A 15,887-nucleotide genomic window follows, 5' to 3' on the forward strand; every position below is an offset into this window, starting at 1 on the left:
AGGGTTGACGAAGTGCAGGTCTAAATGGTGAGAGTGTGAAAGAGATGGAAATACAGCAGGAGTGAAGAATGAGTTAAAGAGGAAGAGATTTCATGAAAGCTGCAAAGGCAGAGAATGCAATGTATCACGTTGGTAAAACTATTGTGATGGTTGAGGGAACTGTCTAAAAACTTGTTCCTGATGAGGGTGGGTTGCTCTTTTTTTAAATTAAATTTAAACTTTAATAAAAGATTATTTCTCTTTATATCAAACATCCGTCAGGCTATTATTGAAGAATAAATACAAACTGACTGAATGAAGGCTGCACAGAGAGACCGAGGCAACTACCTGAGCCTATCTGGCTGAGAAAGGCCTGACCAAGGACAGCTGTGTAATGGGAGACTCTGTGATGGAGTCATGTCGGTGTACACCGGTCTGCAGGCTGTGTCCAGGACACACACTGAGACAAACATCAACTGCTGGAAGATCATCAAATGGGAGAAAAATGCACTTTGGTCTGCCCGGAAACTTCTTGGTCTTCCAAGTGTAAAGTGATGTCCGCCAGGGAGACACAAGAGAAGGGAATGCTGCCGATTGGCACATTCCAGGGTGCAGGAATACTGCTGAGGGATGCACTGAAGCTTGATGCAGCCTCAGCAAGGGCTCTGGGAGGAAGGGTCAGAGTGCTGCCGCCACTGAAGGGCCGGACCCGGTGCAACAGCCTCTCAAACACTGCATGGGTGTATTGTTTGCAACAGGAACGCGAGTGGCCCATAGCGTAGTTTAAGAGGATGCATTCGTTTGATGATAAAATAAATACCTAACGTTATGGTGAATAAAGTGTATTCTTGAAAGTGAAAAAAAAGTTTCTGACCAAAGAATGTCCAGTCGCGATGCGGGGCTGAGAGCGGGTCAGGATTTTCCTTCTCCCATGCCCAGTCCCGTCCCCAACTCCTTTGCATCTTCTGTCTGCAACTTGCTTCATCGCAGTGGAACTGCATGGGGTGCGCACTGCAAGAGGCAGGTTGGGCCGGGTCGCTCTTTTTCGACAAGTACAGGCTCCTTGATCCGTTCACCTGCCTCTTTGTGCGACATTTTCTCTGCTTCTGTCAACGCTTCCCCCAGACTGACATCTCCAACTCACGGAGGTGGCCCGCCCCCAAGACACATTCACAGCCAATCATCGACACGGCTGTGGCAGCCCGGCCGGCTATGATTGGCTGTGGTGTGAGAGTGGGCGTGGCTTAAGCTGCACCTCTGGCTGCAACACCTGCCGGGGCCGCGAAACCTTTCTGTGAAGAGACCGTGGCGGAGATTCCGTGAGATCTTTTAGCCACACGGAGGGTCAGCGGCCGTTCCCAGCCACGGGTCGGGGCGTGTTGTCTGCAGCTGGCTCCTAAAGCCACATCCTGCTGCCAGGAGACGGCACCGCAGCGGCTGCTGATGGGATCTCTGGTGCTCTCCCCGCTCCTCTGTCGAATCCGACAGGCTGAAGGCCGAATAAAATGGCAAGGCAAATCCATGCTTAAGAGGAGAAGTGGGAGAAAATGTGAACCGCTGCTCCGCCATTCACTGAGATCATGGCTTAAATTTTATCCCATCTCAGAACCACTTTCCTCTACTAACCTTCAGTCGATCTCTCGACTGAATGTACTCAGCTTCTACCGCCCTCTTGGATGTAGAATCCCAGGGATTCGCCAGTCTCTGCATGAAGAAGTTTTCTTTCCTTTCAATGCTGGATAGTTGACCCCTCAAATAGGGGAAGATGTGACTGGGATGTGGGATCAAGTTGGCAGACGGTCTTCTCTTCCCATCATCCCTGGGATCCAAACGAATATTTCTGGTGAAGCAGCGATTCGACTGCGCTTCTTCCAGTCTGGTGCACTGCACTCCGTGCTCACAATGTGGCGTCCTGTGCACTGGAGAAATCAAAGGCAGATTTGGCGATTGCTTTGCGGAGCGCCTGAGCTCAATCCGCTTCCTGAGGCATGCCATTTTAATTCCCATTCCTACTCCTATTCCGACCTCTCTGTGGCCTCCTGCCGTAGTGAGGCCTGATGCAAACCAAAAGAACAACATCTTATCTTCGGTCCAGGCACTTTGCAACCTTCTGGAATGATCTCTGAATTTTCCATCTTCAGGCAAACTGTTCTCGCCTCGTTTCCCATGACTATGTTTATGTCCATTACTCACTCATAGAGTCACGGAGTCACACAGCATGGAAAATGGCCCTTCGGCCCAACTGGTCCATGCCAAAATCCGGCTTGTTAACGGTCAGTACTCACTCCTTATCAACTGATCTCAAACTTTAACCGCTTCTCTTTCCACAGATGCTGCCTGACCTAGTTAGCTTTTCCAGCGTTTTCCATTTTCTGTTTCTGTATCATGTTGACCCAGCTTTGTCTTGTTCTACTCGTACAAATCGAGCTTGGAAGACAGGCCGTCCTTTAACGTTGGCCACTGTGAATTGCCCCTAATCCAGGTGGGTACTAAGAACATCAGTCGGGAATGAATGACAGAGAGAGAGAGAGAGAGAGAGAGAGAGAGAGAGAGAGAGAGAGAGAGAGAGAGAGAGAGAGAGAGAGAGAGAGAGAGAGAGAGAGAGAGAGAGAGAGAGAGAGAGAGAGAGAGAGAGAGAGAGAGAGAGAGAGAGAGAGAGAGAGAGAGAGAGAGAGAGAGAGAGAGAGAGAGAGAGAGAGAGAGAGAGAGAGAGAGAGAGAGAGAGAGAGAGAGAGAGAGAGAGAGAGAGAGAGAGAGAGAGAGAGAGAGAGAGAGAGAGAGAGAGAGAGAGAGAGAGAGAGAGAGAGAGAGAGAGAGAGAGAGAGAGAGAGAGAGAGAGAGAGAGAGAGAGAGAGAGAGAGAGAGAGAGAGAGAGAGAGAGAGAGAGAGAGAGAGAGAGAACGGTTAAATGTGGGACACGGGACTGGTGAGATGCTTCGGGATCCGGCACATTCACTGTGGGCCAAGAGACTCCTTCTCGAAAAAAATGTAATTGGTTAATCTATTTACTTCTGATAATCTAATTAAATAATCTATCCTTATCCATGTTAACTGTACACTGATTAATAATGAATAACTGCACGGACAAGTTCAACACGCTGGGAGCGGTATTCACTTTCAACACTGGGTGCCAGTGTCAGCAATCGGATTCCCCCCTTTGACTGCCGTCAACATTAAGAAACATGATCAAATTTCAAATTCAGTTTGAGAGTCAGAAACTTGGGCTTGAAACCAGCGTACCAAACTTACATTGAGGGAATTACAATGGTATAAGGACAGGGTTGGTTTAAACGGAAAAGGAAAATATATTAATGGGTAAGATTCTGAAACCGGAGTGACAGATACTTAAAGAGGTATTTCGTAAATCTCAGCATAGGTATATTCTGTTGAAAGAAAGGCTCTCTGGTGTTCCATTCATGACTACTTGAGGAAGTTAAAAACAGAAAAAAAAAATTTAGAGTTTCTGCAGCCGAATGACAATCTTGGTCCCACCGAAGACGAGACTGGGGAATTAATAATGGAAAACAGAGGAACTGCACAACATCGAAACAATTATTTAATTGGTAATTGATTTATTATTGTCATCAATATACAGTCTGCATGCCACCCAGAGAGATTACTTCCACATTTAAGAACAAAAGAAAAAAAATATAGTGTTACAGTTAAATGACACAAAAAAACGACCCAATTGCAATAGATAGTCAAAGGGCTGGGGATGTTGGTTGTAATGTAAATCCCCTGGGAACTCGAGAGGATTGGAAAACAGCAAATGGAACACGGCTATTCAAGAAAGGAAGGAGAGAGAAAGGACGAAATTTCGGCCAGTTAACCCAACACATGTGGATGGGAAATACTGGAGGAAGAGACCCAGGACATTTCATTCTCGCTGATGGACAATTACAAAAAAAAATGTCTGTTTCAGTGCACTGCAGAAACTCAAACGAATCCCAACACAATTAAATGGTCCGACGGAAAACACTTTGCCATTTTTATTTCTAGTGATGCATTTGAAAATGCGGATCAGGCTGCATTCCCTCGGTGGCAACGCTGCCCAAAAAATTGGCAAGGAAGCTAGATCTGTTGCCAAATCACTTCCAAGGGCGTTGGCTAATACACGCTTCATGAAAACCACACATAACATGAGGATGTTATTTTCACCACAGTTGAGGATAGAAATATAAAAGTTGTTGATTTCTCACGACTTCACTCGCCACATATCGGTTGCTCCTTCTGATTTTGAGGTTCCTGTGCCAAGCTCTCCTGCACCACAGTATTATACAATGACAGACCTGTGCCTGCCAGTAGTACCCATATTGTACAGTGACAGGATTGTGCCCACCAGTACTGTATCCATTTTATACAGTGACAGACTTGTGGCCACAGATACTCTACACTGGTGTTAAATAGTGATAGACTAGTACCCAGTGATACAGTACCTTAATGTTAACTTGTTCAGATTCAGGTTCGACTGTACCAAACGTGAATGTTATATAGAGACAAGACCTGTGCCCATCAGAACTTAACATGGGTATAATAACGTGACGGAGCTTTGCCCACCAATACTTTACCTCGATCTTATATAGGGACAGACCCGTTCTCACCAGTACTGTTCCCGCTTTCCAGTGACAGTGTCATCCTAATATTTTCTTGGACTACTGTTCTAATCAACCAGTGCGTGGAAAAAAAAGGGAAAGGAGGTAGAAGAATGGGGAGTCAGAAAAGAAACAACGGGCCAAATACCTTCACCTTAGACAGTAATAGTCCATGATTGTATTAAATAAGAAGTTTGCAGATTGAAGTAGAATACAATTGTTGATAGGCTAATTGGTCACTGTAAACTGCCCCTAGTGTGCAGATGAATGGTAGAATCTGGGGTGGGGGGAGTTGAATATAAAAAATATAATTAGTGCAGGATTAGTACAAATGTGTGCTTGATGGTTGGCGCAGACTCTATGGGCCTAGAGACCTGTTTCCATACTGTATGACTCCGAAAATTCCCTTGATCGTCGTGTACAGTGTTACAGAGCACTGGTTTATTACAGAATTTTTCTGATCCGATCAATTTATTCAATATATTAAGCAATTAGCAACAAGCTGATTATTTTAAGTGAACACAAGTCTCTTTGTATCTCTGCTGGTGAAAACCCAGGGGAACAGACAATGTAAGAACTGTGACTGTGGTTCAAAAGGGAAATTCACTCAGTTAATCCAAGAAGCAAACAGTTCTCAAGCAAAAGTGTTCCCATGTGCATCTACTGTTAGGGACTCCGTGACATTGAATGTAAGAGTATCATCTCTGTTTTAATGTCAGTTATTCCAAAAATTGCTTTATTCATAAAATATACGTACAAGAAATACAAAACAATATATGGCTTTCTTTACATTAATGGGGTCGTCCAGTCTACAACATTCATAATGTTATCAAGTCTGTACATTCGTAGTGTCATCAAGTTAACACATTCTGTGTGCAAAATCCATCGCTCCTCAATATGCCTTCAAGTGTTTGTGGGGCCGTTACACAGAACCCGGCTCCTTGGTTGAGGTAGCAACAAGACCTTGAACTGCAGTACTTCCCCACAAAGTCTTTGCAGTGGCTATACCAAGTTCCAGAACATACAAACGCCACATGGAGCTCCGGAGGTCAGGATTCAACCTGAATGGCGGTAGCTGTGATACAGCAGTTCTATTAGCTGCTCCACTGTCCCCTGCTTATATTATCTGGCACACTTATTCTATTTAAAGAATGGGTGGAAAGTTTAAGGAGCAGAAGAATGGGGATTAGGTATCGTGAAGGGACATTTGGCCAACGATCTTCACCTTGTTTAGTAATATTCTACAATTACATCAAATAAAAAGTACTCTAGATACTTGATCTTTTCCTTTAAATAATTCTTGTCTTTGAAGCAAAAGCAGGCCTTGATCATAGCTTCCCAACCACTGGCGTTGTCTGGAAATTCAGTCATGTCTCTCTCTATTCTACCCTGTTGTCTCTTTCCTCTCACCCAGGGCTCCGTTCGGCCTCCACCCCACCAGCCTTCCCAGTGAGCAGGTCATCCTCTGTTACTTCTACAACTTGATACCAGCACCAGGCAAAGTTTCCTCCAAACTCATCTTTCAGCAATCCAAAGGGACCGTTCCCCCACTAAGGCTCTGGTCCACTCACTGGCCTGCACCAACACCATATAACACCTTCCCGCGCAACAGCGGGAGATGCCACATCTCTCCTTGCCCACCATTCTGTGACCCAACCGTTCCTTCAAAATCAAGGGGTGATTTCCACGTCCCTCAGTCCTACAGTGCTTTATTTAGTGATTACTGCGTGTTCTGTATCACATCAGGGAGTCACAGTGCAGATTGGGTGACTTCAAAGCAGAAGACCAGTGTTCAGTCTTTAAGGGTGACCCGGAGCTTCCAGTTGCCTCTCATTAGTTACCCACTTCACTCCCACTCACACCTCTGTGTTTGACTTCCTGAACTTTTGCAAGGAGGCCGAGCACAAGATTGAGGAACAGAACCTCAGCATCTGACCGGGCCTTCAGGACTCAACAATTAATTCAGCATGTTCACATTATCAGCAATTCCTTGTATCTCACACTCCCAGCACTCATTCATTGTATCCACAGAACATAGAACAGTACAACACAGTACGGCCTTTCGTTCCACGATGTTGTGCCGACCTATATACTTATTCCACGATCAATCTAACTTTTCCCTCCTACACAGCCCATAACCCTCCATTTTTCTTACATCCATAGGCCTATCTAAGAGTCTCCTAAATGTTTTTATTGTATCAGCCTCTATCACCACCCTCGGCACAGCGTTCCAGGCACCCACCACTCTCTGTGTAAAAAACTACCTTTGACATCTCCTCAAGACTTTCCTCCACTCACCTTAAACGGATGTGTTCTGGTATTGGCCATTGCCACCCTGAGAAAAAAGGTGCTGGCTGTCCACTCTGTCTATGCCTCTCATAATCTTATAGAGTTCTTTCAAGTCGCCTCTCGTCCTCCTTCGTTCCAAAGAGAAAATCCTTAGCTCAATCAACCTTTCCTCATGAGACAAATTCTCTAATTCAGGCAGCATCCTGGTAATATCTTGTGGTAATTTCTAATTTCATTAGTCCCTGCAGTTTTGTACATTCGCAGACTCATTTGAACGTTGCCTCTGAGGGGAAAAAAGAACTCGCGTCATTCACACTGGATCAAAGGATTGTAGAACCCGGGGGAGCTCAGAACTCGCCGACCGTTGCTTCAATGTTTATATTTTCACAAAAGCATTTAATTTTTTCGTTGACGGGCGCAGTTAACGCATTAACATTAATGGATCAACAGTCCTAATTTCTGTGACCTGCAATCTCAGATTTCCGATATTTAAATTAGCCCTGGTTTTATTTCCGGGTTCCGTGGGAGGCTGATCTAGGCAAAGCAGTTCAACACCTCTGCGGTTAAAGTATTCCGGATCAGGAAGTGTCGGGAATTAAAATGGCTTCAAATAAACAGGTTAGGAGTTTAGCCGATGAGCTAATTTGTCCCATTTGCCTGGATTTCTTCACCGATCCGGTTATACTGGAGTGTGGACACAACTTCTGCCGTTCCTGTATCACACGGTGTTGGGAAGGGACGGGGAAACACTCCTGCCCGGATTGTCGAGCAGTGTTTGTCGACCCCACCTTCAGGGCAAGTCGGGCTTTAGCAAGTCTGGCTAAGAAGGCTCAAAGTTTAATTCTGAACCCGAAAGAGAAGGAAAGTAAACTGCACTGCGAGCAACATCATGAAGAACTGAAGCTGTTTTGCGAAACCGACAAGAAACTGATCTGTGTGATTTGTGCAGCTGCGCGGGAACACAGAGAGCACCGCTTCTCCTCGATTAAAGAAGCCGTTGAAGCCTGCAAGGTAAAAGGAAACATTTTAATCACGTGATTATTTATTTGCTTTTTTTAATATCTCACTTTTTCATTCTCTTTTTCTCAAACCTAATTTCAGGTTCAGATGAAATCTTCCGTAGAATCGCTTACAAGAAAGCTCCAGGAAATGGAGCATCATCAAAAACTGAATATGTCTGGACTTAGGGTGAGGCTTTCTCCTTCCAAAGCCGTGACCTTGTGTCGACCTATTGCCCTAATTGCATCGCAATAATATTCCCCTTTCATTTGACAGGAGCAGTCAAGCATTCTGCATTTGCACATCACATCCGAATTCGCTAAAATGCACCAGATTCTCACCAAGAAAGAGGAGCGCTTGCTCAGAGAGCTCAGGGAAGAAGAGGAGAGGATTCAGAATACAATGGAGAAAAATCTTCGAGCGATTCAGGAGAATTTACATTCAACACAGCGAAAACTTTCAAAGTTACAGAAACAGATGAATCAAGAAGACGGTGTGATGTTTCTGAAGGTGAGGGTTGTATTTCAGATTAGTTCAGGGAAAGTGCACAGTCACAAAGCAGTAGGTGACAGTTTTGAAATAAATGGCAATTAACTTGAACTGATCTAAATCAGACCAATGTGAGCAAACTGATTCGCTTCTCACAATACCCGTACAACCCTGGTAAATCCTCCAACCCCCTGGGGAATGAGCTGTTGCAATCTTGACACTTTGACAGTGTGGTTTTATCTGTGTTTCGCAAGTTTAATGTTCCCCTGAACCTGATATTCAAATCCACATCCAAAGCAAGCTGTCCATGTGTCTGATGTAATGGGTGTGAGAGGGACTGTGTCGCTGAGGGGAACTAGCAGTGAGCTCCAGAACATGACGCTTACAATAGATGTATCCGTATCTGACTTCCATCGACTGTTTTTAATCATTTTGGTATAATTTGCCCATTCTGTTTGTTTAAATATATTCTGCATGGAATTACATCCTCTTCTGGATCGCAGGATGTTCTGCTCTGTGCCGATGTTCCTACTTCACAAGAGCTTCGGACCACCCTACCGCCAGAAGTGCCTTTTGTTCTATGGTCCCTCATGTATTCATCCAGTTCCCCCTTAAATCCTTGTTTCAAACACTCCCGTAGTAGCTTATTCCAGACTTTCCTTCTGAACTTCCACTGGGACTGGTATTGGTATTGGTTTATTATTGTCACTTGTACCGAGGTACAGTGAAAAGCCTGTCTTACAAACCGATCGTACAGGTCAGTTACATTGAGTTAGTACAGAGTGCATTGAAGTAGTCCAAGTAAAAACAATAACAGTACAGAGTAAAATGCCGCAGCTACGGAGAAATTGCAGTGCAATAAGCTGCAAGTTCACAACAAGATAGATCGTGAGGGCATAGTCCACCTCATTGTGTAACGGAACCATTCATTAGTCTTATCACAGTGGGGTAGAAGCTGTCCTTAAGTCTGGTGGTACGTGCCTCAGACTCCTGCATCTTCTACCTGATGGAAGAGGAGAGAAGAAAGAATGTTGCGGGTGGGTGGGGTCGATTCATTAATGATCACTACATACTTTGGGCTTTGAGTCTTCTTACAAGTAGATATCATTTCTCCTCATACGTCTTATGAAATTCATCGATAATTTAAGGTCTACAATCAGATCGTTCCTTTTATTTTATGCAGGTAAAAGTGTCCAGTGTGTTCAGTCTTCCCTGTCAGTTGCATCCTTTCAGTTATCACAACATTGTCTTCCTCTTTGTACTCTCTCTTGTGGTTATACACTCTTTCAGAAATTTATCCTTGCTATCTGTGTGTCAATGCATGGAGAACTGGGAATTTCCAGCAGCTTGTGATGATTTGCGGAAAATTCCTTCTGTTGAAGTGAAGGGTCAGTCTCAACCCATTCAGATTTGTGTTTTATATATTTCAGGAGGAATCGCGTCAGCAGAAGAGGTAGGACATACTCTTTCCTGAAACTCTGCATGGTTACAGAAAATAATTCAGAAATGTCTTGTTGTTCATTATATAACCAGCTGTTTAATATTTACAGAATTAGTGATGAGGAACAGGCATTGTCAGTAGCAGATGATGTGCAGCAGATTGCAAAATTCGATCATCCGTTTTTGTTTCACGCAGCTTTGAGAGAAATGTTTGATGCCATTAACCAAGGTAAAACTGACACATTTCATTTTTTTCTGATTTCTTAGAGATCACGAAGTACTCATTAGATGCAAAGAATAATGTAAATAATGGACAAGTGAAATTGAAGTTTAATTCCAGTCTCAAACCCACCTGCTGGGAAACATCACTTTCAAATAGTCGGTCGGAGAAGACTACACAAGAACACAACACAATCAATATCTGCCCTGTGTGAAGAACCCCTGCATTCTGTACCCATTCACACTTTATAAACATTCAGACACACGAACACAAATCCCGCTGCAGTAGCCAGGGAATTTAAATCCAGTTAATCTACACATTGGGAATAAAAAAAGTTAATGTCAATGTGGTGACTGGGATTGTTATAAAAATGCGTGCGAACTACCGCCTGCGTGTACTCCTCACCCTTCCCTGACCTTCTCATTTTGGCTTCTGCTCTCTTCCTTTCCAGTCCTGATGAAGGGTCTCGACCCGAAACGGTGACTGTTTATTTCTCTCCACAGATGTTGCCTGACCTGCTGAGGTCCTCCGCCACATTTTTTTGTGTGTTGCTCCAGATTCCAGCATCTGCAGAATCTGCCCACTTACCATGTCTGGCGTGTGGTCCAGATGCTGATTGACTCGGATCTCTCCTCTGATGGCCATGATAGCCTTATAGTTGTTCTCAAACCTCCCCATATGAAATGTTGTCAAACCTGAAACCTGTACAGAGACACTGACTGACCTCGGAGTGTTCTCAGCAACTTCTCTCTTTATTTCCTCTCTCGCATGTAGGTAAATCTCCTTCATAATCATTATTTGTGTTCATCCTGGAACCATGTAGGCGGAATAAACCAGACAAGACTCACAGAACATCACAACCTAGGACTTTTTTTAAAGAAAGTTAATTAAAACCAAGTAAACACTATGACTAACAACACGACAAACAACAAAATTTAAAATATTACGTAACTGAACAAATGATATGTTGTGCACATACAACGAAAATCTACCACAAAATTCCATGCCTTGATAAATTCTCAATACTCCAAAACATTTACAGAACTTCTTGATGATAACCATAACTTCAACTCACAGGCATTGCTCTCTGACTCTGAATCCGAATTCAATTCAGCCGGAGGAGTGCGGCCCATTTGATCGGGTGATCAGTTCTGTCCCCTGTCCCTTGAAGGTTAACGAAGGCTTGTCTTGCAAATCATTACAAATTGTGACGATTGATGTAAACCCTTAATCCCAACTGCACCTTCTGTGTCAAATCAATCCCTTTTCCCACCCCTACCCCCACACTCTCCTCGGCCGACCCAACTTGTTCTCAGCCCACTGACACTTACTTTCGTTTTACAATCTCACCTCCACAGACCAGAGTACACCTTGACAGAAGTTTGTTATCTGTCCGATGTAGCTGGGTGAAGCCTGGGGCTGTCCGCCTGACTGTCCCTGAGGCCAAGCGGCTTCTCCCCCAGTCCCGGATCCGCGCTGCCCGAGTATTCCCCACCACCACCACCCCCACCGACCCCCGTGGACCCTCTGATTCTCTGCTTCTCTCCCCAGTCTCTGTAACCCTGGATGTGGAAACAGCGGGTCCGCTGCTCGAGGTGTCTGAGGATCTGAAGAGTGTGAAATGGACTGGGATCCGGAGGATTCTCCCTGACACCGGCAAGAGGTTTACCACCTGGCCTTATGTGCTGGGATCGGAGGCATTCACATCGGGGAGACATTACTGGGAGGTGGAGGTGGAGGGGAATTGGGGCTGGTGTCTGGGAGTCGCCGCAGGGTCTGTGGAGAGGAAGAGAGAAGTTAAACTGAGACCGGAGACTGGACTTTGGGCCATGGAGCGGGCTGGTGACGAGATTTATGCAAACACTTCTCCTCCATCTCTTCTCCCTGCTGATTCAATCTTTGGGAAGGTGGGAGTTTATCTCAGATACGAATCCGGGTCAGTTTCATTTTACAGCGCGGACACCAAGACCCATCTCTACACTTTCACTGGGAACAAATTCACGGAGAAACTTTATCCTTTTTTCGGGACTTGGGATAAGAATCAGTGCCTGAGAATCCGCTCCCGTTCCGCCCTGGTTCTGTAAAAGGGTCGGGTCTCGGGACTGATGTCAGGAGCGGGCTCAGGGACTGTGGGGCAGAAATCCCGTTGACAACAAATTGGCGCTGAATGGGTCCCATTTAATCCCCTAATTCCGCATTGTGAAACCCCATTGTGTCCGGAAATAAAATGGTGGAAGAAATTAAATGTAGAAACCTAAATTTAGAACAGCGATTAATTAACATTAGCGCATGAATAGCTTCAATCAACGGAAAAGAAATACTTTTGTGAAAATATAAAGATTGAAACAATCTTTTTGCACTTCATAATTAGACTTTATTCGTAGAAATATATATGCAAGAAATATAAATGCTAAACCAAGCAGTGCATTGCTTTCTTTGCATTCGTAGCGCCGTTCGGTGCTCAGTAGTGTAACGGTAGCGGAACGCTACAACAGCGCTAGCGACCCGGCTTCGATTCTGGTCGCTGTCTGTCAGGAGTTTGTACGTTCTCCCCGTGACTGCGTGGGTTTCCTCCGGGTGCTCCGGGTTCCTTCCACATTCCAAAGGTTTACGAGCTGTGGGCATGGTATGTTGGCGCCGGAAGCGTGGCGACACTTGCAGGGTGCCCCTCCCCCCCCCACCCCCCAACATCATCCGCAAAGACGCATTTCACTGTGTGTTTCGACGTACGTGTGACTAATAAAGACATTTTAAATCTTAAAAATTCACGATCTTATCGGTTCTATACATCTGTAGTGTGCGCACATTCTGCGTCGTTGGCACGCGTGGACTTCGGAGATGACACAACCTTCAAGTGTCTGAGATGTTTCTACACCTTCAATATGTGGTGGCGAAAGGACCTCAGACTGCAGTCATTCCCCATAGAGCCTTCGCACTGACTGCACCGAGCATCCCTCAGCACATATACTTGCAGTCCGGATTGTGCCAATTTGCAGCATTCAATTCGGGGAGGGTCGGCTGCTAGGGCCAGTTGTTGAAAAGCATGGCCTCAGTGGGACATGGATGAAACCCAGTACAGAAAATGCCGAGGCCCAACATTCACCTTAAAAAGTGATGGAGATCCTGTGAGCCCTGCTATTTATTAACATGGTGAATACTTTGCATTCACCACATGCCATCACCTTTGTGTCTTACATTAAACTAAGAATCATTAGTAAAACATTTGTAAAGATTACTTCTGGGCCTTTTTGCTAAGATCAAGTGTAGTATTTGTTTTTACCAGATCCGGGGTGGATCTCCTGTTAAAGGCCAGCCGGTTAGAGTTCAGGGCCAGCACGTTCCTGCGAGGATGGAAGAAAAGTTTGGGAACCTTGGATGGCAAGAATTATAAGTTGAGTTAAAAAGAAAAATGAAGCATATGCAAGGTTTAGGAGGCCTAAAACAGGCCATGAAATATCCTTGGCAAGTAGATATAACGAGAACCCCAAATCATTTTACACGTACTGTATATTAGGAGCAAGAGGGTATCTAGGGAAAAGGTAGGTCCACTCAAAGACAAAGGAGGGAAGTTGGTATGGAGCCAGAGTAAGTGGGCGAGGTCCTGAATGAGTACTTCACATCGGTATTCATCAAAGAGACCGACATAGATGGCAGTGCGCTCAGGAAGAGGTATGTTGATGTTCTCGGCATGCCGATATTAAGAAGGAGGAGGTGTTGGGTGTCTTCAAAAACATTAAGATGGCTAGGTCCCCAGAGTCTAGTAGAACATATCCCAGGATATCGAGGGAGACAAGGGAGGAGACTGCTGGGGCCTTGGCAGAGATCTTTCTATCCTCTTTAGCCACAAGGCAGGTGCCAGAAGACAGTAAAATAGCCAATGTTGCTCCTCTACTTTCTTAAGGCAACAGGGATAATCCAGGAAATCATCGGCCACTAAAGCTTGATTCAGTGGTAGGGAAATTATTGGAGAAGATTCTCATGCACAAGATTTACTTGCATTTGGAAAAGTACGGAGTTGTTAGGAATAGTCAGCATTGTTTTGTGCGGGGGACGTCATGTCTCACGGAGTTTTTTGCGAAGGTGACAAAGATGATTGATGGGGGGTGGGGGGCAGTGGATGTTGTCCACGTGGACTTCAGTAAAGTATTTGACGAGGTCCCTCGTGGCAGGCTGCTCCAGGAGATTAAGTCACATGGGATCCACAGTGAGTTGGTACATTGGTAAATTGCATACAAAGTTGCATGGTCATGGAAGACAGAGGATGGCGGTGGAGGGGTGTTTTTTGTCTTGAGGTTTGTGACCAACGGTGTTACACAAGGAACAGTGCTGGAACCTCTACTGTTTGTAAAATATACAAATGATTTGGATAAAAATGTAGATGATCTGATTTGTAAGTTTGCAAAATACACAAAAATTTATGGAGCTGTAGGTCGTGAGGAAAGTTGTCAGATAAATTAGAGAATAGAGGTGAGCTGGAAATTTGCTTGGATAAATGACAGAGGGAGTTTATTCCAGACAAGGGTGAGGAAATGTATTTTGGGAGAGCAAATGCAGAAGTAAAATATACAGTAAGTGGCAGAAATCTTAGGAGCATTGATATTCAGCGGGATCTTGGCGTTGAAGTCTATGGTTGTCTGAAAGTTACTACACAAGTGACTGAGGTGGTAAGGAAGGCCTAAGCGATGCTTGCTTACATCGGTCGGGGCATAAGTTAGGAAGTCATGTGGCAGCTGTTCAAACTTCTGTGAGGCCATATTTGGAGTATTGTGTACAGTTCTGGTCGCCATACTATTAGGAAGGATGTGACGGCTTTGGAGAAGGTGCAGAAGAGGTTCACAGGTACGTTACGTTAATTGGAGAGTATTAGCTGGTAAGGAGAGTCTGCACCGTCGGAGACTGAGGGTCGACCTGATAGAAACATATTATCAGTGGCATTGATAGGGTAGATAATGAGAATCTTTTTTCCCAAGGTAGAAATGTCAAATACTAGAGGGCATAGATTTAAGGTGAGAAGGGGAAAGTTTAAATGAAATTGTGAGTGTTTTTACACGCAGGGAGTGGTAGGCATCTAGAGCGCGCTGCTTGGGAGGAGGTAGAAGGAGATACGATAGAACGTTTAAAAGGCATTTAGACATGAATGTTGAAATATCCAACTTCAGGTAACCAGCGTTTATTTTTCATTTCCATCTGTCCACCCGGAGTCTCTCTTTGTTCACCTTTCCTTTCCCCCTCCCCACGCCCCTGTCCTTACTCTTAACCCTCCCCCCGCCCGGTTCAATCTGCCCATCACACTCACACCCATCCGCCCGGGCTTCTCTTATTTATACCCTGGTTCACTTTTCTTATCCCTGCCCCACTTGGTCCCACCCACTCACCTGCTTCCATCTATCACCCACTAACCTCTGTTTCTATCCTGCACCCCTCCCCTCCCTTATCCCGTTCAATCGGCCTATTTTTCCCTCTCTGTCCCCATTTGTTTTCCAGCTATCATCCACCCGCCTCTGTCTGAACACTGCCCCTCCCCACCTGGCTCCATCTGCCCATCATTCCCACCCACCCCTCATCCGGTCCCACCTATCCCCTTCCAGTCTCTGTTTCACCCCTCCCTCTCGCTTCTGTATACCGGCTATCTGCCTTCTGCGCTGTCGGTCCTGATGCAAGGTCTCGACCCCAAACACTGACGATCCCTTTGCCTCCACCGATGCCGACTGACCGGCTAGGTGCTAGTCGCAGTTATTTTTCGCTCCAGATTGCAGCATCTACCATCTCTCTTGAAACAGACACATAAACAGACAGAGAATGGAGGGATACAGACTATGTGCAGGCAGATGAGATTAGTTACACTGGCATCACGGTCGGCGCCGAACTGGGCCGAAGGG

General features: G+C 45.2%; 1 protein-coding gene across 1 annotated transcript; it reads left to right on the forward strand.

Annotated features, from left to right (window-relative positions):
* Positions 1-7,453: 7,453 nt before the first annotated feature.
* LOC127586069 (zinc-binding protein A33-like) lies at positions 7,454-12,709 on the forward strand. Its single transcript, XM_052043867.1, has 6 exons — positions 7,454-7,871; positions 7,962-8,048; positions 8,136-8,369; positions 9,779-9,801; positions 9,899-10,017; positions 11,560-12,709. The coding sequence occupies exons 1-6, from the start codon at positions 7,461-7,463 to the stop codon at positions 12,090-12,092; spliced, it is 1,407 nt and encodes a 468-aa protein (XP_051899827.1). The 5' UTR covers positions 7,454-7,460; the 3' UTR covers positions 12,093-12,709.
* The last annotated feature ends 3,178 nt before the right edge of the window (positions 12,710-15,887 follow it).

This window comes from Pristis pectinata, chromosome 34 (genome assembly GCF_009764475.1).
Source record: "Pristis pectinata isolate sPriPec2 chromosome 34, sPriPec2.1.pri, whole genome shotgun sequence".
Taxonomy (NCBI): domain Eukaryota; kingdom Metazoa; phylum Chordata; class Chondrichthyes; order Rhinopristiformes; family Pristidae; genus Pristis; species Pristis pectinata.

Coding starts and splice junctions, on each gene's coding strand:
- LOC127586069 (XM_052043867.1), top strand. CDS start 7,461: ATGGCTTCAAATAAACAGGTTAGGAGTTTAGCCGATGAGCTAATTTGT. Junction 8,049..8,135: donor TGAATATGTCTGGACTTAGG/GTGAGGCTTTCT, acceptor TTCATTTGACAG/GAGCAGTCAAGCATTCTGCA. Junction 8,370..9,778: donor ACGGTGTGATGTTTCTGAAG/GTGAGGGTTGTA, acceptor TATATATTTCAG/GAGGAATCGCGTCAGCAGAA.